The sequence below is a fragment of the Scyliorhinus torazame genome, chromosome 4, assembly GCF_047496885.1.
Source record: "Scyliorhinus torazame isolate Kashiwa2021f chromosome 4, sScyTor2.1, whole genome shotgun sequence".
Taxonomy (NCBI): Eukaryota; Metazoa; Chordata; class Chondrichthyes; order Carcharhiniformes; family Scyliorhinidae; genus Scyliorhinus; species Scyliorhinus torazame.
Genome location: NC_092710.1, coordinates 317,597,305 through 317,617,459, shown reverse-complemented (window position 1 = coordinate 317,617,459; position 20,155 = coordinate 317,597,305). Strand labels below are relative to the sequence as shown.

The window sequence follows — 20,155 nt, the reverse complement described above, 5'->3', positions numbered from 1 at the left end:
TCCGCCTGAAACGTCTAAACCCTGGAATGTTTAGCTGCCAATCCTGTCCCTCCCTCAACCAATTCTCTGTAATGGCAACAACATCATAGTTCCAAGTACTGAGCCAAGCTCTTAAGTTCACCGACCTTACTTGTTATACTTTTTGCATTGAAACAAATGCACCTTCAGACCATCAGTCCTGCTGCGATCAGCAACATCTATCTGCTTGTTCTTCCTCCAAGTCTTACTGGCCCTATTCTCCAGTTCCCCCTCAGTTATTTCACCTTCTGACCTATTGCTCCGGTTCCCATCCCGCCACGCTAGTTTGAACCCTCCCGTGTGACACTAGCAAACCTCGGGGCCAGGATATTGGTGCCCCTCCAGTTTAGGTGCAACCTGTCGTTCTTGTACAGGACCCATCTGCACCAGAAGAGATCCCACTGATCCAGATGAGATCCCACTGATCCAGATATCTGAAACCCTACATCAGCTGTTTAGCCAGCCATGTGTTTAGCTGTACTATCTTCCTGTTTCTAGCGCCTCTGGCACGTGGCGCAGGAAGTAATCCTGAGATTACAACCCCAGAGGTCCCATTTTTTAACTTTCTACCTTAGTTCTACTTAACACCACCGGACTCCCTGAAAATTTCCCTGGGGCAAACTGGAGCGGCGCCATTGCCAGTGCCCACAACCCAGATCCCTTACAAGAGTCTGCCTCTATCTTCACCCACAAACCCTCCTCTCCCTGCTCCAGCCCCATATTTTCTCAGTGTTCGACGCCCAATAATAGTATAACAGGTTTGGAAGGGCCAGGACCCCCCCCCCCCCCTCCCCTCCCCGACTGTCACCCTCTCTGAAGTACCATCTTCCTAATCCCTGCCACCTTACTTGCCCACACAAACGATAAATTCACTACACAAAAAAACGATTTCAGCAAATAAAAATAAAAACCACAACAAAATGTTCATCTTAACCACCTGAACCCAGCTTGCTAAAGATAGGGGAGGGCTGCCCCCATCTCAATATGTCCTCCTTGACCCTATCCACTAGCCTTCTGAAATTCACCTTCCGAGACCGAGGCCAGTTCCGAGCCACCTGCACTCCCCGATACCTAAAGTAGGTTGTTGCCACCCAAAATGGCAAACTTCCCACCCCTGGAGAAGACACCACAAAACACACACCTTTTTCCAAATTTAACTTGAAGCCTGAAAATCTCCTAAGCAGTCCCATTATATCCCCCACAAAAGAGCTTGGATTGGAGATGTACAACAGCATATCATTAGCATACAGGGGCACCCTATGCTCCATGCCCCCCTCCATTTATCCGAGAACCTCAGCGCTGTGGCCAAGGGCTCTATTGCCAGTGTAAACGGGAGGAATTTATGCTTGCTGTCTCATAAAAAGTTCCCTACTTGTGGATTATGATTTGCTGCATTAAGTTATTCTGGTGCAACAATGATCATTTCAAATATGAACGGCACACTTGGACAGTTGAGTTTTATTGATCGGTAGCATCTACAAGATTAAACTTGAAACCAGGAATTTCTCTACTCTTGCATTTATCTATTGTAGTAACTATAAAATGGAGCAGAATAAATTCTAATAGACTGATAGAGGCCTACATAAGTGCTTAATTGAACAGAGGCTACTGATTGCAAGTGGACATGCTTCAAAGAACTTGAAACTGCATTAACATTCCCCTTGTGTACTTAATCTATTTGTGTTCAGGCCATGCTATGCAAAGAACATTCTTTGTGGTCCCCTTGGATCAAGCCTTTACTCAATGATTGAACATTACAACAGCAAACCGCAGTCAAGCAGCTGCCAGTCGAGCTGTAATGATGATTTTTGCAGGAACATGTGTTCCCACTGATTTATATGGGCCATTAATTGTTTAACAACTTTTATCCTGTATATTTATAATCAAGAACAATTTCAATCAATGGCATAAAACCTATTACTACTTTTCATTAGAAACCTTAAAAACATCCTCAAGTTTGATGTTCCAGACTCATTCAACCGATCATGAAGACAGCTTACTTTAATTTAATAATCCTTATTGTCACAAGTAGGCTTATATTAACACTGCAGTGAAGTTACTGTGTTCGGGTACACTGAGGGAGGATTCAGAATGTCCAAATTTAGAATGTATTTCGGGACTTGTGGAAGGAATCTGGGGCACCCGGAGGAAACCCACACGGAGAATGTACAGACTCCGCACAGACAGTGACCCAAGTCTGGAATCGAACCCGGGTCCCTGGCGCTGTGGTGCTAATTTACTTGCACCACTTCGGCAATCCCTGCTACTAATTCTGCTGAAAGTATTTTGTTCTGTTTTCCCATGATGGCTGCTGATGCCAGTACTCTGTGATCGCCATTACCCAACATTTAAAGTTTAAAACTTGCCCGTTGTTTTAAATTCCTTCATGGAGACACCTGGCTTGGATTTTCAATCGCCCGTTGGGAGGAGAAGGGGAGTTGGTGCACTTGTTCCAAAGATGAGGGGTCTGTTTGTAAAGAGAGGTTGAGCAGTTTAGACCTATATTCTCTCTAGTTTAGAAGAATATGTGGAGATCTAATTGAGATCTAGAAGATGATAAAAGGTATTGAAAAAGTAGACGTGGAGCGAATGTTGTCTCCTGTGGGGCAATCTACGAGGTCCTAGTTTTGGAATAAGGAATAGCAGATATAAATCGAGATGAGGAAAAGTTACTTCTCTCAAAGGGTCGTGAATCTTGGAATTCATCACCCCAGAGAGTGGTGTATGCCGTGTCATGGAGTAAATTTAAGAAAGATGCCAGTTTTTTAATTCCTAATGGGTTGAAGGATTATGGAGAACGGGCAGGAAAATGGAGTTGAGTTCGAGAGGCGATTGACCATGACTGTATTGAATGGCGGAGCAGGCTCAAGGTGCTGAATTGTGTATTCCTGATCCTAGTTTGAAAATTGTGCTCCTGGGTGGCATGTCAGTTCTCAAAATGAGGACGGGCTGGTGGAGAGTCGGAAAACCATTTGTCTCCAATTAATAGCTTGTTCATCTCTTTTAAGGAAATTGTAAATAGGCCAAGGAGGGCCAGAAGACTAATTTCAAATGGCAAATAGCCTAACCCGACTAGTTTGGTGTACATTCGTGTACAGCTGTCGGGTTCAATGTAGAGAATATGCAAGTCATTTTTTTAAATGAAGAAAAATCTTAACCGTTCAGGTTTTCTGTGTGAGATTTGATGCAGTACATTTCAATTGGCCATTTAGCCACTTCTCTATGTAGTAACACTGCTGACCCTGTGATGTTCTGACTGCTGTTTTCTGCAAGGCAGCAGCAGGCTCCATCAAATCTGCTATCTGCCTTGGTACTGTGCTGGCAACCCTGCCTCTTGGTAATACTCAACGCCACAAATCAAATCCCTGATATCTGGAATCTCCTCGAACTCTGCATTTTCTGCTTTAATCTAAGCTAACACTTTCCATGCAACATTCAGGAAATGCTGCATTGTTAGGTGTAGTCTTTTAGATGAGATTTTAAACTGTTTATTTATTCAAGCTGATAAAGATTCCATGACGCTATTCAAATGAGATTAGGAAATGTTGACTAAAATGTATCTGTTCACCAGCAACATGAAAGAATACCAGCCAAGACCGACATTTCTCCCTCAACTAATACCAACAAAAACAACTCGTACTCAATTGCTGTTTGTGAGATCCTGGTGTGCAAAAATACATTGTAATTTTATTGAACATGAAGTGATTGGGGACATTCTGAGAATTTGATATGGTGCCATGTCAATGGAGGTTCTTTCTTTCCTTCTCTTCCTGTAAATCTGAGACTTTCTTTAGCTTCTTAAGCTATTCTGGTCTGGTGACATTTAACTGCATTCAGAAGTGTTTACTGGGACATGAGCTAAACATTCAGTCCCTAAAAAGAGCTGGCAGGGCCATGAGGCTTACCCCAAGTGTCTGAAGAATAACTTGAGAACCTTTTTTTTAAAAGAAGTAACTGACTTGAGCAAATCACCAAACTTTGTAAAAACTCATAATGACTGAAATAGAAGGTTTATCTCAAGTTAAACAACCACCACAAGACAAACTGACATATATAACAAATTGCTGAAAGCATATTTCAGCAATAAAGTTAAGGAACACAATGCAAAGTGTGGCTAATGCCCAAGGTTAGCTTGGATGGGACCATAGAGGGAAATTTATAAAAATCTATGAACAGGATGTGAGCGTTGCAACGAGGCTATTTTCTGCCCATCCCTAATATCCTTGAGAAGGTGGCTAAGTTGCTGCAGTGCTACTTGTGGATGATGCACACTGAAATTATTGAAGAGGTAGTTACAAATGAGGTCTCGTGTGATGCAGTGAAGGTGGCAAGTTGGATTCAAAATTAGTTCAGTGACAGGAAATAAAGAGTAATGGTCGATGAATATTTTTGCGAATGGAAAACCGTTCCCAGTGGTGTTCCACAAGACTCCGTGTTGAGGCCCTTTTCTGTTTGAAATGAAAAAAAAAGAAAATCGCTTATTGTCACAAGTAGGCTTCAAATGAAGTTACTGTGAAAAGCCCCTAATCGCAACATTCTGGCGCCTGTTCGGGGAGGCAGGTACGGGAATGTTGCATATATTAATGATTTAAACTTCAATGTAGCTGGCATGGTTGGGAAATTTGCAGATGACAAAATTGACCATTAATTGAAAACATTTTTTTAAAATGAGCGGCTATTTTCTTTCTCTTTTTTGGGGGGCCAGCACAGACAGTTGGCTAAATGGCCCCTCTCTGCACCGTAACGTTTCTATGGTTCTCTGATTAGCAAATGTTTGTATAGCAGGCTAAGCTCGATGGGCTGTTGGTCTTCCTCAACCCTGTTTGCACTTATTTTTTAAAAAAATGTTTTTATTGGGTTTTGTGCAAGTTATAAATACAGGTATATACCTCGCAAGGCAAAACACATAGGATCTAGGAAGTATAACTGGACAGGGAGTCTTTCCTCCACTCTCTTCTATTCGCTCCTTTTTACAGATCATCTAACTAGGGGACACCTGCATGCTTTTTACATTCTTTTGTGCAGTTGCCTCGGCGTCAGACATTGCTCATTCCTCCTTCATGTTTTTCTTCACATTCTCTCGCTGTGGTTGCTGTCACTGTTGTTTCTCTCCCCCCACCCCCATTTTTGTTCTCATCTCTTTCCCTTTCTGGCTCTCCTTTTTTGTTCTCCTCCCTCCCTCCCTAACCTTCTTCACTGCTGCCCCCCATTCTTTCTTGCTGTGTTTTGCTACCTCACCTTGCCCCCCTCCCTCCCCGGGGTCCTCCCTCGCTTTCCTCTTACTGTCTTGTCCTGGCTATTTCTCCATGGCTCCTGGCTACTTATTTATTTATGTTGGCCACAAACAGGTCTGAGAACAGCCGGGTGAATGGCTCCTGTGTTTTGTGGAAGCCCTCTTCCGACCCACGGATGACAAATTTGATTTTCTCCATTTGGAGAATTCCGATAGGTCAGACAGCCAGTCTGCAACTTTAGGTGGTGCTGCTGACCGCCAGCCTAGCAGAATTCTACGGCAGGCGATCAGGGAGGCAAAGGCAAGGGCGTCCTTGGCACCGTTCACATCTATCCTCCACCTCCGGGAAGAACCAGCTCATTCGGGTTCTGATCAAGTGGGCTCTATGTACCACTTTTAGCTGTGTTATTTATCAGTTATGATCTGGGGTTCACTGCCTGAAAAAAGAAACATTGAAGTGCGATGGGGGAAGAGCAAATATATAGGACCAATTGGATAGCTCTTGTCAAGTGAGCACAATGAGCCGGAATGCCTGATTCAGCGCTACACAATTCTCTGGATTAAAACTCTTGACAGATATTTTCCTATTGTTGCAGTAATACGTCAATCTCCTCTCATCTCCCAAAAGTCTTGTCAAACATTTGGCTTTTGGATTTTTTATGAAAGCACCCAGCATGTAAAGCTGAAGGAACGCATGCTTTGGGAATAGTAGCTGTCAAATCTTCTGCCACAAAAGAAATGTGAACAGTTCCTGCTGAGCCTCTGCATCATCCAGAAAATATGCACACCTATTAATGGATTGAGGGAGCTGGGTTCGCTGCACCAGTTTTCCTCCAAAAGCCTTTTGAACAGTGGGCACTGAGTAAAATATAAAAATATTGGAGTGATCCCCCGTACTGAGTGATGAGGCGGCGCGGGTAGCACAGTGGGTAGCAATGTTGCTTCACAGCTCCAGGGTCCCAGGTTCGATTCCTGGCTTGGGTCACTGTCTGTGTGGAGTCTGCACGTTCTCCCCATGTCTGCGTGGGTTTCCTCCGGGCACTCTGGTTTTCTCCCTCAAGTCCCGGAAGACATGCTGTTAGGTGAATTGGACATTCTGAATTCTCCCTCTGTGTACCCGAACAGGTGCTGGAATGTGGCAACTAGGGGGATTTTCACAGTAACTTCATTGCAGTGTTAATGTAAGCCTACTTGTGACAATAAAGATTATTATTATGGCAGTAAAACCTTTTTGAGTCGTTTAAAGCGAGAGTTCCTGAACAAGGCTCCTGCCAATGGTTTCTGCCAATGTACGATAATTAGCCAAATGGACTGCCTCCTTTCCCCATATTAATGACCAGGTTCTATTGTGTATTTGTTTGCTTCAAAGGTTTTTGTTTCTATTTGCAACCATTGTGCAAGATTTAACATTTTGATCTATTAGATCTGATTTGAATCTCTCGTCTGAACCGAGTTAGCAGGACTCCAACCAAGGCAACACTGGGATACTACAATTAGTTTAATCAGCTGGGAAAGGGAATAAATCGTTCAGGGTTCTGTCTTGATCATTGTCCACTGGACAGATTGAAAAATGCCCTTTCTTCTTTCTTGCCATTTCTTGGAAGTATCCATGTAAATTGGGTGTCAATCTGTCCCTTCTTACTAGTTTCCCATTTCCTGCATTTTGCTTCAATTTGTGTTTGAATCTTCTGAATGGTGCTACACATTTTAAAAGCCCAGAGCTTCTCTGACCGTTCACAGCTCCTCTTGGGCTGTTTTAGTGAAATGTACTTTCACAACACTAAAGTTTAAACAAAACACTTTGCAGAATCAGCAGAAGAGGATCTAAGTGATGTATGTGTCAAAGACCGATGGACTAATTTTCAACAGTTTCAAATTGTTTCAGTCAAATTAATTACAACGTTTAAGGGAGGAAAGTGGAAATATCCAGTCGCAACAATTGTTTTTTAAATTCATTTTTTTTAAGGGGATATGGGCTTTGCTGGCTATTCCAGCATTTGTTGCCCACCCCTAATTGTCCTTGAGAGGATCGGGGTGATACAATCATTCCCCTATATTTTCTTGGCAATTTGTTCAATGTTTATCATCTTCTGCAACCAATCTTTTTATCCTCCCATCGTATATATGTTAGAGAGCCAGTGATATATCTGTATGATGCAATTATTTGTGGATTATAGGTCCGAAAAGATGCCTTTTGGCACTGACATGAGACCAATAGAAGCCATGTTGGGAAGCATACTGTGATGATGCATTATAAACGGCATTTTTATAAACACCACTAGGAAGTGGTGGACATAATTGCATTAATGGTGAAATGTGGGTGATTATTAACATTCTTCTATGTACAGTAGATTTAGCTCCGGAATTTTCCTTGTAAATGGGAAAGAATGGTAATGCTGGTAATGGCTGTTCCGAAGTAAATATTTTGAGTAAACCACAGCATGTCTGTTAGGATCAGGGCTTGGTGTCCGACCAGAAAGTGAGGTCAGCAGCATCCCATCTTCTTCTTTTCGTTACAAAATCGTAACAAAGCACTAATTCTCGATTCCTTCTCCAAGTGAACTCTGCATGCAATATGAATGTTCCTATGGGTTAGAGCAGAATTATTTCTGGAATCATGGAATAAATGGATTAATTTGGAGTCTACATTATTAATCTTTAGGTGCGAAGTCATTGTTACTAAAATGTTGTTTTCAGTTGTGTGATTTCACTGTTTTAATTGCCGTGCAAAAATAAGTTAAATATATAACTTGTCAGTTTGAAACAAGTGAGGGGCCTAGTTATTTAGTGTCCTGGATGTTGTGGAGGGTGATTTTAACATCCCCTATATTGACCCAGGACCCATTTAGTGCTGGAGGCTTGGATAGGGCAGTGTTTGTAAAGAGCATCCAGGAGAGTTTCTTGAAACAATATCTAAATATGTCAACTCGGGAAGGAGCCATACTGAACCTGAGTCTGTCCTTGCGTGTTCTCAGACTTTCGTATCCCCTGCCCGATGGAAGAAGTTGGAAGAGTGAGTAAGCCGGGTTGGAGGGGTGTTTGATTATGCTGTCCGCTTTCCCCAGCCAGTGGGAGGTGTAGATGAGGTGGAAGAGGGGTGGGAAGGCAGTGAAAGAGCTTCCCAACCAAATAAGAGTTTGCCTGTATCTATCAAATCTACTTTCAACACCTCAATTGGATCACCCTGCAACCATCTCAAACCATGAAAGCCAAAATATGTGCAATCTGTCATAATTTATCCTCTTAAATCCTGGTATCATTTCTGGTGAATCTACGCTCTACCACTTCTAAGGCCATCAACCAGAAAAACTTTCTATCTTTCTCTTTGCATTCTACCTGATCTGCTGAGTATTTTAAACCCTGATCACTACCTTCTTGCTTATATAGGTGCCTAAATAGCTTTGCTCCTTCATAGGTTCTAGTCTTTTGCCATCAAGAAAATCCAATTTATGTTCTCCAGTCTGGGGCATGACACCTCACACCCCTTAGTGAATTCAGTCTTCTGTAGTTTTACGTAGAATATCTGTGTCTCTTTGTAACTTACTCATTAAATTCTCACAATCTATTACATGTTTTAACTTGTCATCTGACTTACTGTCATACATCTCTTTATTCCTTCATCCAAATCACTATATATGATATGAAGAAGAGGGCCCAGTACACATACCAAGGAAATGCCACCTATCGCATCCTGCCAATTGTCAGATGTCGGAAAAGAAAGATTACATTTTGAAGCACTCTTCCACTGCCCCCAACCCCCCACTGGAGCTTAGAAGAATTTGAGGTGATCTTAATGAAACCTATAGAATGCTTAGGAGATTTGATAGGGTAGATACCGAGAGGATGTTTCCACTTGAGGGAGAGACTTGAACCAGGGAACTTCTTATCAGAATTAGAGGTCTGCTGTTTAAGGTGGAGATTTATCTCGAGGGTTGTCAGTATGTGGCATTCTCTTCCCCAGAAATCAGTAAAGGCTGGGTCCTTGAATATATTTAAGGCAGAGTTGGACAGAGTTTTGACAGACGAGGGAGTTACTGGAGAGCAGACGGCGAAGCGAAGTTGAGACCGCAATCCAATCAGCTATTAACTTATTGAATGGAGCAGGCTCAAAGGGCTGAATGGTCTTCTCTTGTTTCTAAGTGTGTTCCTAAGAACAAGTCCTTTGTCTACTCCCTCCAAATAGTGATTGCATAGAACCATTACATTCCTACAGTGCAGAAGGAGGCTATTCGGTCCATTGAGTCTGCACCGTCCCTCTGAAAAAGGGTCCGCTCCCCTGCCCTATTCCTGTACCCCCACCTTACCTGCACAGGTTTGGTCTGTGGGAGGAAACCAGAGCACCCAGAGGAAACCCTTGCAGACACTGGGAGAACATACAAACGCCAAACAGTCACCCAAGGCCAGAATTGAACATGCATCCTGGCGTTGAGGGAGCAGTGCTGACCACTGTACCACCATCTTGCCCTTTTCATTCATATCAAAAGGTTACCTACAACCCTATGGAATCCCATTGTTGCAACAAATCTCTTGTGCATAATTGTATTAAATGCCGTATGTATCCATAGACAATCCCGTATCCACCTTGCTAGTTCACCTCAAAGTCTGGAAAGTCAGACTGCCCATTCACAGTGATGTTGATTTTTTTTTTTTGGAAGTCTTTGTGTGAATTTCTCTTCATCTAATTTATTGGCTCACGAGACTTTTGGTTTCTGTGTTTTGCCAAGGTGGAAAAAAAGGAGTAGTTCACTTGGCACTAATATTTGTGATCCAGTATTTGGAACAGATATCAGTGTTCTTGCCAAGATTTTTTTTTTAAATCCTGTTAAAAGAACCTCCAAGTTTTATTCTAAAAATGCTATTCTCTTCAACAGCCTTGCTGATTATTGCTCCCTTGCAGCTGAACTTGTGTCCCAAATCTATTGACATTTTCTCCAAAATATGGCAAAATAGGATCAATTTGCTTCACTGGATCTCCTGGAATTTAAGATTGGGACATGTAACTCCATGTGGATAAAGTGATTTAAATAGAACATTGTGGAAGTTGATGCACATTTTAACTTCTTATTCCATTATTTTAGGTGACATTCATGGACAGTACACCGATCTACTGAGGTTGTTTGAATATGGAGGATTTCCACCCGAGGCGAATTACTTGTTCTTGGGAGATTATGTAGACCGAGGAAAGCAATCTCTGGAGACCATTTGCCTCCTCCTATCGTATAAGATCAAATATCCAGAAAACTTCTTCCTTTTGCGGGGAAATCATGAGTGTGCCAGTATCAATCGCATCTATGGCTTCTATGATGAGTGTGAGTACCCATTTACTGTTTAATTTGCCGATTCGTGGTATTGCCATCTTGTGTGATGTTTTCGATGTATCCATATTAAAGCAAATTAGTGTTCATAACTTGAGTTGTGTAATGCAATCTGGCTTTAACAGGCAGACACCATATCTGACTGGAGGAATAGCTTAAAATAAATATTGAAATGATTGCAATTTTCCTTTGTGAAAATAAATTGAATCTTTTCTCAAAAAATACTTTTTTGAAATACTGTCTATTGCTCATTTGCGTGCATCTGACATGAGCAGGAAGCAAAATTGGACAGTTTTGATCTAGCTCAACTTGACTTATATTATTTATTAAAATTCACTATATTAAACGTATAAACTGCATTTAATATGTTGCACATGTATACCGTTACAACATAGATCAGAGTGGCCAATGGTTAAGATGTTGGGCTTGAGACCCAGTGGGAATATGACTGTGTGCGTTTGGACCATAAGCCTGCTGCAAGTTCAGTTGCAAGCCAGGACGGTTTCACTAATCTGTCATACTCTCCTCATTAATATGCCAATGTTCTTCCTGGTAAAACCTTTGTACGCATTGAATGATTAGGATCTTGAATGCATTGGTTAAGGATGGTGGAGACAGATTTATTCATGGCTTTCAAAAGTGAATTGGATATTTATCTGAAGAGGAAAGATTTGCACCGCTATGGGGAAAGGGCAGGGAAGTGGAACTAGCTGAGTACCTCGTACAAAGAACCAGCACAGCCACCAAAGAACTGGCTTCTCTGCTGTAACCATGATATTGATTCTATGGTGTTGAAACCCCTTCTTAGCCACGTCCCTGCTGAGTTCTATAACCTTTTCCAATCCTACAACCGCTCCCTCATCCCCAAACTCTCCATTCCAGCAGATGTATGGAGAAATTTGTAACAATGCTAAGAAATTTCCATTCTATATAGTGTGATGCAGAACATGAACCTGTTTCTAAAATCTGAAAATTTACTTCACCTGTCAGCACAGCAGAACAAATGGAAACAGAAAACTGGTGAATGTTTCTGATTATAAGCCATGAGTTAAATATTTACGGTGATGGAGGGGCTGATAACGATACTGCAAGCTACCTAATTTCCTGCCCCTTCACTTGAGGAAACTTTCACTCCAACCCTCCTAGTTCATTCTGCTGTTTTCTGGCATCACATTATTTTCATTGCTGCCAGTTGCTCGACGGCAGTTGGCGATCTGCTCTGATCCATTCAGCTGGTACTCCTTTATCAGTGCCTCGTCATCTTTTTACCAGTCTGCTATTTCACTCTGCGACTCTTCCCTCACCATATCACCAGACAGACCCTGATGCTCTTCTCCCTCCCATGCTCTGAAGCACTGTCTCCTTTTTTTTTTTTTTTTGCCTCCCTATTCAATGTTGTCTACGCCTTCCCCTCCCTTCAGTGTCAAATATTTTCCCCTTTCCTCAGTGCCACTCCTACCTGAATGCTGCTGTGACATGATTCTGACAATGGAATGATGTAGTGGATAATTATTCCCAAGAATTCTTAGCTACAGTATGCAGCAGCCAGAATCGTCACAAGCCCATCTTGGGTAGGAATGCAATAGGAACTTGTTCTGAGTTGATTTTGGCCACACAAACTGACACGTGGACCAACACCTCTTTCCCCCCCAACTGCCCCAAAGCATTAAGTGTGATGTTATAGTTGGTAGGAGATTCAATTAACTTTCACACCCAAGATATTTTTTATTTAAAAAGAATAAACTTGTTTTTGTTTAATGAAGCAGTTCAGCTTTATTTAAACTGGTGGCCTGAAAGAAAGCAAAATAAACCTTGATGAGCTAGTTTGTGAAAGGCTGTGCTCACTTCGCACATTAGATTACCATATTAAGACCTTGATCTATCTATTTGTGAGCTCTGATATTCTACATTGCTCTCTGATGTCAGTGACAGAGAATGTCACGGGGAGAGAGTGTAGCCGAATGGCTGGCACCCAGGTTTCTGCTGATGATACTGTGGAGTCAGCTGCTGAGATCTGTGTTAGAGTAACTTGGGGTACCTCCAACTTTAGCCCCACCCCGGCTCAATACAGACATCATCAGACAGGTAATGGAGAGGGTGCATTTGCTGCAATTGATCATTTATATTCATGGCTAGGTGCAGGAAATATAAATTAATTTCTCAAGATGGGGTCCTATGCTTCTTTTGACCTGAAGGATATTTGAAAAAAAAATGTTTTTCCATAGTTAGATTTGTTTGATTATTTGTCCAACTCGACCTCATATAAGTTTGGCGCACACGTGGTACTAAATATCAGCCCCTTAGGTTTTGGAAGTGAAGCCTACTGGATCAAGTTTATTTTTTTTGGTTGTGCTGTCCCTTCAGAATGCCAATATTAGCAGATGAATAAAGCATTCTTATTTTCACCCAGTCACTCCAATATTCTGCTACTCGGTGGACTCAACCAAAAAAAACCCACCCTTTCAGTTTCTCTCCCAACAGTTCAGGGATGGATCGTAGATTACAAAAGGTTATCTCAAAACATGAGGCGACTGAAGAGGGTCCAACAAGACAAAGAAATCCAGGGCTCGAAGGGTAGCATTTTTTTAACCAATCTATTCAAATGTAAGGAATACACAATCTTGCAGCCCAGAAGGGGGCCAATCGTGGTTCTTTGAAGGAGCTATCCAATTTAGTAGACTTCCCTGAAATACATCAAAATATTCACCTCTACAAATTTTGGGGGGTGAGTTCCACATTCTCTCCACCCTGTGGATAAAGAAGTTTCTTCCGAATTCCCTGTTTGACTTACTGTTTTTTAAAATAAATTGGAAGTACCCAATTAATTTTTTGTTCCAATTAAGGGGCAATTTAGCGTGGCTAATACACCTACCCTGCGCATCCTTGGGTTGTGGGGTGAGACCCACGCAGACATAGGGAAAATGTGCAAACTCCACATGAACAGTGACCCAGGGCCAGGATCGACCCCGAGTCCTCGGTGCCGTGAGGCAGCAGTGCTAACCACTGTGTCACCGTACTGCCCGACTTATCATTAATTATCTGATAGTGATAGTCTCCAGATGACAAGATGGCTCATAGCAAAGTCACAAATTACATCTTATGTCACTGTGACAGTGGAAAACTATCCCTCGTCTTTCTTAACCTGTCCTCAGCCTTTGACACTGTTTATCACCCCGTCTTTCTCCAGCTGGCTGGGGCTGCAAGGCCTGGTTCCATTCTTTTTTAAAAAGTATGCTTATTCAAATTTTACAATTTGGAAACGTGCAACAAAATTGCAAAATAATACCATACTTAAGGAGAGAAGGAAAAAATAGCTTAACATACAAAGGCACAAAATGGAACAGGAGAGCAACATTAGAACTGACTTGGTACAATCACTGGGCAAAACCAAATAACCTTTCGCACCCACCAGAGACCAAGGGAAGAATAGGTAGCGCCATAAAAGTATGACATGGCAGGACGGTGTACACCCTCCCACGCCGTACTACTTGGAACCAGATCGGATGCACATCAACACATCTCTGCTCCAGCAGCACCACAGGCACCAGCAACCCAACTCTGCCATCTCTTTCGGAGATCGGATCCAAATGTACCCATGCAAAAATCAAGAACGGATACAGTGTACCCAGCGCTACAAAAAGAAAGTCAGCGAAAACCCTAACTCTAACGGGAAGTTACATGTGCATCCAAAACGCAATATAACCCCCATTCTGGAACAGAATCAAAGTCCATCGTGCAGTCAAAAAATAATGGAGAGGAGCGGCAGCAATAGGTCTAAGTAATACTCAAACCCAGGGTCTGTGGTACCATTCTGATCTAATTATTGGCAGAGAATTGCCACCAATAGCCGCCCAGTTATCTTAGTTTTCTCCACAGATCTATCCTTGGCCCCCTCCTGTTGCCCCTGGTTGACATCATCCAAAAACGCAGTCAGTTTCCACAAGTCTGCTGGAGACACCTAATTGTACCTCTTTCTTGACGATGGCACACTAGTTAGCACTGCTGCCTCACAGGACTAGGGAACTTGGTTTGTTTCCAACCTTGGGTGACTGTGTGGAGTTTGCACGTTCTCCTCATGTCTATGTGGGTTTCTTCCGGGTGCTCAGGTTTCCTCCCACGGTCCAAAGATGTGGAGGTTAAGCGGATTGGCAATGCTAAATTGCCCCAAAATGTCCAGAGGCGGGGTTGCAGGGACAGGTGAGGGAGTGGGCCTAGATTAGGGTGGTCTTTCAGAGGGTTGGTGCAGGCTCGATAAGCCAAATGGCTTCATTCTGCACTGTCACGATTCTACAATTCAGGGGCAGCACGGTGGCGCAGTGGGTAGCCCTTTAGCCTCACGGTGCTGAGGTCCGAGGTCCGATAGCGGCTCTGGGTTACTGTCCATGTGGAGTTTGCACATTCTCCCTGTGCTTGCATGGGTTTCGTCCGTACAACCTAAAGATGTGCAGGCTAGGTGGATTGGCCACGCTAAATTGCCCCTTAATTGGAAAAAACATTATTTTAAAAAAGGATTCTACAATTCTAATGACCCCTTCACCGTCTCTAAATTGTCCGAATTCTTATTTAACATCAGTACTAACGGGCAGAAATCTCCTCCAATTCAATATTGGGCAAACTGAAGACTTAGTGAGACAGTGAGGGCACAAGTTAAATCCCACTACTAGTGGAATTTATAGTCGTTAATTTGGAATTTTACAATAACCTAATCTCCGTAATGGTCACCATGAAACTGTTTGATTGCAGCCAAAAAGGCATGTGGTTCATGTCTATTAGGGAAGGGAATCTGTCCTTTCTCAGTTTAGTCTGCATGTGACCTCTAACTGCCCACTGAAGTGACTTTGCAAGTCACTCCGCTGTACAAATCTGCTACAGAAAAGTGGCAGATGGACTAGAAGTAACAACGGCATGCAGTGCCCAGTTGAGCCACAAAGTTCTCTTTCCTAACATGTACTTAAATTGGAAGAGCTACCTCATTTGGTCATACTCAATCATGCCATCACTGTACAACAGATGTGACAGTGCAGTATTATACAGTCGGGGGAGTTACCCTGAGAATCCTACAGTAGACAGAAGGCAGCCTCGCCGCCCACTTCAAGGGCAGTTCGGGAAGGGTACCAAATGCTTACCTCCCATATTTCTATCCTTTTTAACTTGAGGTAATCCAAAACACTTACTGCCTATATCTTAATAAATGTCACCAAGTGCGTTTCTCCATCACCTCTGAGCTGGCTGACCTTCCATTGGCTTCCCAGTCAAGCAACGTCATGATTTTAATTTTTATCCTTGCTTTCAAATTGCTCCATGGCTTGGCTACTCGGTATCTCTATAATCATCTGCAGCTCTACAACTTTCTGATACATCTGTGCTCCTTTTATTCCAGGCTCCCGAGCATCCCAGATTTTAGTTGCTCAACCATTGTGCCTGGGCTTTGTTGCCTGAGCCTCACGCTCCCTCTCTTCCTTGCTTTCTTTAAATTATCCTTAAAACTTCCCTCTTTGACCAAGCTTTTGGTCATTTGCCTTAATACTTCCTCCTTGGCTCAGTGTCATTTTGAATGCCTCTGTGGAGTATCCTGGCATGTCTCATCACATTAAGGCCCTATATAAATACAATTTGTTGTCTGTGTAGTTTTGTGTATATGTACTCGAGCAACACCTTCCATTATTTTAAAGATCTCGATTAGGACACCCTTCCCCTAGCATGTTCATCCTTTCCTGATGGGAATAACCCCTCACTTCTGGTATTATCCTTGATAGTTTTTTCACCCTCTCCAGTGCCTCTATCCCTCTTAAATATGGTGAACAGAACTGTGCATCGTACTCCAAGGGTGGCCTGACCAAGATTCAGTACAGCATATTAAACATAACTTCCCTCTATCAGTTCTTTTTTTTTTTTTTAAATTTTATTGGCATTTTCAAAATTATATACATTGCTGTTCATCTTCATTTATTGGATAGTACAAAAAGGTTTCTTCTTGGGTTTCTCTATTTACAGCCTGTCGCTGTCTGGCTCAGCGTACTATCCTCCCAGCCCTCTCTTTTCTTTTCTTTTAATAATTGTATTAAAATACTGTTTTGTCCAAGTTGTGGATACAGGTATATACCTTGCAAAGCAAAACACATAGGCTCTAGGAAATATACCCGTACAGGGTGGAGTCTTTCCTCCCCCACTTCTATTCTTTCCTTTTTATCGATCATCTAACTGGACCATTGCTCGTTTCCACTTCCCGTTTTTCTTTACAGTCTCTCGCCGAGTTGTAGTCTTCTCTCTTACCTGTTTCCCCTTTTTGATCTCCCTCCCCTCCACTGCTGCCCCCCCCCCATTCTTTCTTGCTGGGTTTTACTACCTCACCATGGCGTGCCCCCGGTCCTCCCTCGCTTTCCTCTTTCTGTCTTGTCCTGGCTATTTCTCCCTGGCTCTTGACTATTTATTTATTTATGTGTTGGTCACAAACAGGTCTCGGAACAGTCGGTGAATGGCTCCAATGTTTTGTGGAAGCCCTCTTCCGACCCACAGATGGTGAATTTGATTTTCTCCATTTGGAGGGATTCTGAGAGGTCGGACAGCCAGTCTGCAGCTTTAGGTGGTGCTGCTGACCGCCAGCCGAACAGGATTCTACGCCGGGCGATCACGGAGGCAAAGGCAAGGGCGCCTGCCCTCCTCCTCATGAAGAGACCTGGCTGGTCTCATATTCCTAAACCGTCACTTCGGGCATGGCTCCACCCTCATCCCCACCACTTTGGACATTGCCTCGAAGAAGGCTGTCCAGTACCCAGCAAGTCTGGGGCAAGACCAGAACATGTGGCCGTGGTTGGCCACGCCTCTTTGGCACCGTTCACATCTATCCTCCATCGCCGGGAAGAACCTACTCATTCGGGTTCTGGTCAAGTGGGCTCTATGTACCACTTTTAGCTGCGTTAGGTTGAGCCTTGTGCACGTGGAGGTGGAGTTGACCCTGTGCAGTGCTTCGCTCCAGAGTCCCCACCTTATTTCGAACCCCAAATCCTCCTTCCATTTCCTCCTTGTCGTATTCAGTTCAGTGTCGGCCCCCTCTAGCAGTCATTCATACATGTCACTACAGTTCCCTCTGCCTAGGATGTCTGCGTCCAGTAGCTCGTCTAATAATGTCTGCCGTGGTGGTCACGGGTATGTCCTTCTCTCCTTCCGTCGGAACTTTTTAAGCTGCAGGTATCTTGAGTTTGTTGCCTTTAGTTAGTTGGAATCTCTGCGTCAGTTTATCCAGTGTTGTGACCCTCCCGTCAGTGCCCCGATTCAATGTCTCCCCGTCCTGTCTCCACCTTTTGAAGGTGGCATTGGTGAGTGCTGGTGTGAACCTGTGGTTATTGCAGATGTCAGACATTTCAATCAGTCCGAATTGCTGCCGTTGTTGGTTCGATGTCTAGAGGGTGGATATCATCACTGGGCTGCTGGAGTGTTTCTTGGGCGGGGTTGGGGGTGCCGCTGTGGCAAGGGCCCGGAGAGAGGTCCCCTCGGCATCTGGCTCCTTTGTCGAGCCTATCACTCTTTCCGCTGTCGCTGCCCATACAAACACGATGATTAACTTGTCTAGTGAGTTAAAAAAGGCCTTGGGGATATAGATCGCGGTGGATTGTAGGAAGAGGTATCTGGGCAGTACATTAATTTTGATCGTTTGTACTCTCGCCGCCAGGGAGAGTGGGAGTGTGTTCCTTCTCTGCAGGTCCTTTTTGACTTCCTCTGTCACACTGGTCAGGTTCCATTTGTGAATCCCTGTCTCTCTATCAGTTCTATCCCTTCAGAAATAAGCACTGGTGCTTTGTTTTTTAATGGCTTTATTAACCTGTGTTGCTGCTTTTGATGATGTATTCGCAGATCCAATTGCTCTCTACCTTATTTCAAGTATTTTTCAAGTAGTAAATGACCTCCTTGGCTTTATTACTAAATTCAGTCTTCACCGAGCAAGAATTATTTTTCCTTGACAGTGGTCTCATGTAGTTTTGTTGTTGGAATAGGATGTTTTTTGGTCTCTGCATGAACATTTCTTTTAAAAATAGGCAGGCAATGACAAAATTTCTCAAATTGCTGCTGGTCTTGATGGTTACTACGCTTTACTTGGTCCAATTCCAGTTGAAAAGTGCTGACTCCTTTCCAACTTTATGAAAATCTTTAACACAAAACACAACATTTGCATCTTCTGATTAAGACAGTACTTGTTTCACATTGAATAATACGTGCTGGTATAAAAGAACAAAACGGTCTTTCAATCCAGTGTCAATGGGTACAGATTTGCGTACAGAATAGAACATAGAATTCCTCTCAGCCCATCGAATCTGCACCGATCCTCTGAAAGATCAGAGACCCCTCCCACCCAGGGTTTGCCTTCTTCCAGACCCTTCCATCAGGCAGAAGATACAGGTCTGAAGACCCACATATCCAGACATAGGAAAAGCTTCTTCCCCACAGCTGCTAGACTCCTCAACGACTCGCCCTCGGACTGATCTCTTCCCTGTAAGAACACTATTCACGACTCCCTCTGCTGCTCCTCTCATGTATTTGCTTTGTTTAGCCCCTTGTTATGCACTGTAACCAATCGCTTTGTCGATGTACCATTTGTCAGTGTACTCTGTTGATTATTCTTTTTTTTGTCTACTATCTACGTACTGTGTACGTTCCCTTGGCCGCAGAAAAATACTTTTCACTGTACTTCGGTACATATGACAATAAATCAAATCAAACAAATCATATCAAGAGCACCCTACCGAGGCCCACTCCCCGCCTTATCCTCATAACCCTACCTAACCTACACATCTTTAAATACCAAGGGACAATTTAGCATGGCCAATCCACCTAACCTGCATATCTTTGGGCTGTGGGAGGAAACCTGAGCACCCAAAGGAAACCCATGCAGAAACTGGGAGAACATGCAAACTCCACAAAGACAGAATTGAACCTGGATCCCTGGTGCATGTGAGGCAGAAGTGCTAACCACTGTGCCACCATGGCCGTTGGCAGGTATTGCAGGTTTTGGGGCTCTTGAGTTTACATTGTTCCAGCCTGTGAACCAAATATATTTTTCATATACTTTTGCAGTATACTTGATTTTTCTATTAGTTCTATGTTCATTTCTAGCAGAGATCAATACTAAAAAGGCATATTAATTGAGTACAGTAAAATTGTGAAGATTTAAACTTGAATGATGCAGAATTCCAGTTATGTTGAACGCTTCAACCATTATCACCGGCAGAATTGCGATTCACGTACTATGATCCCATGAAATTCTGCATTGGTAACTCTGGATTAACTTTTCTAAGCTTGTCATTTGGCCACGCTGACCAATTAGTAGAGTTAGACCATGGATGAAATCATGGAGCGTTGGGCAAACCACCATGTGCAAAGCCTGTTGGGCTAAAAGTGTTGGTGATTGGAGAGAAAGTGAAGTTGATGCAGCATGTGGAAATTGTGACGTAAAGTGGACACACACTGAATCAGTGACATGGTCCACTATTTCATGCATGCCCAAATTCAACACACTAAGCAGAAAAAGATTATGGAGTTTTTCCGGAGCTCACTCCTGACATTTTCCAATGAAAACCTTTGGCCTTTTACGAGG

General features: G+C 43.1%; 1 protein-coding gene across 2 annotated transcripts in view; it reads left to right on the top strand.

Annotated features, from left to right (window-relative positions):
- Nucleotides 1-20,155, top strand: part of ppp1cb (protein phosphatase 1, catalytic subunit, beta isozyme) — a 222,382-nt gene that overhangs the window by 153,782 nt on the left and 48,445 nt on the right. For both annotated transcript variants that reach the window (XM_072500131.1, XM_072500130.1), the window contains exon 3: nucleotides 10,330-10,560. In XM_072500131.1, coding sequence (XP_072356232.1) covers nucleotides 10,330-10,560 — 231 coding nt within the window. The remainder of the gene's footprint in view (nucleotides 1-10,329; nucleotides 10,561-20,155) is intronic.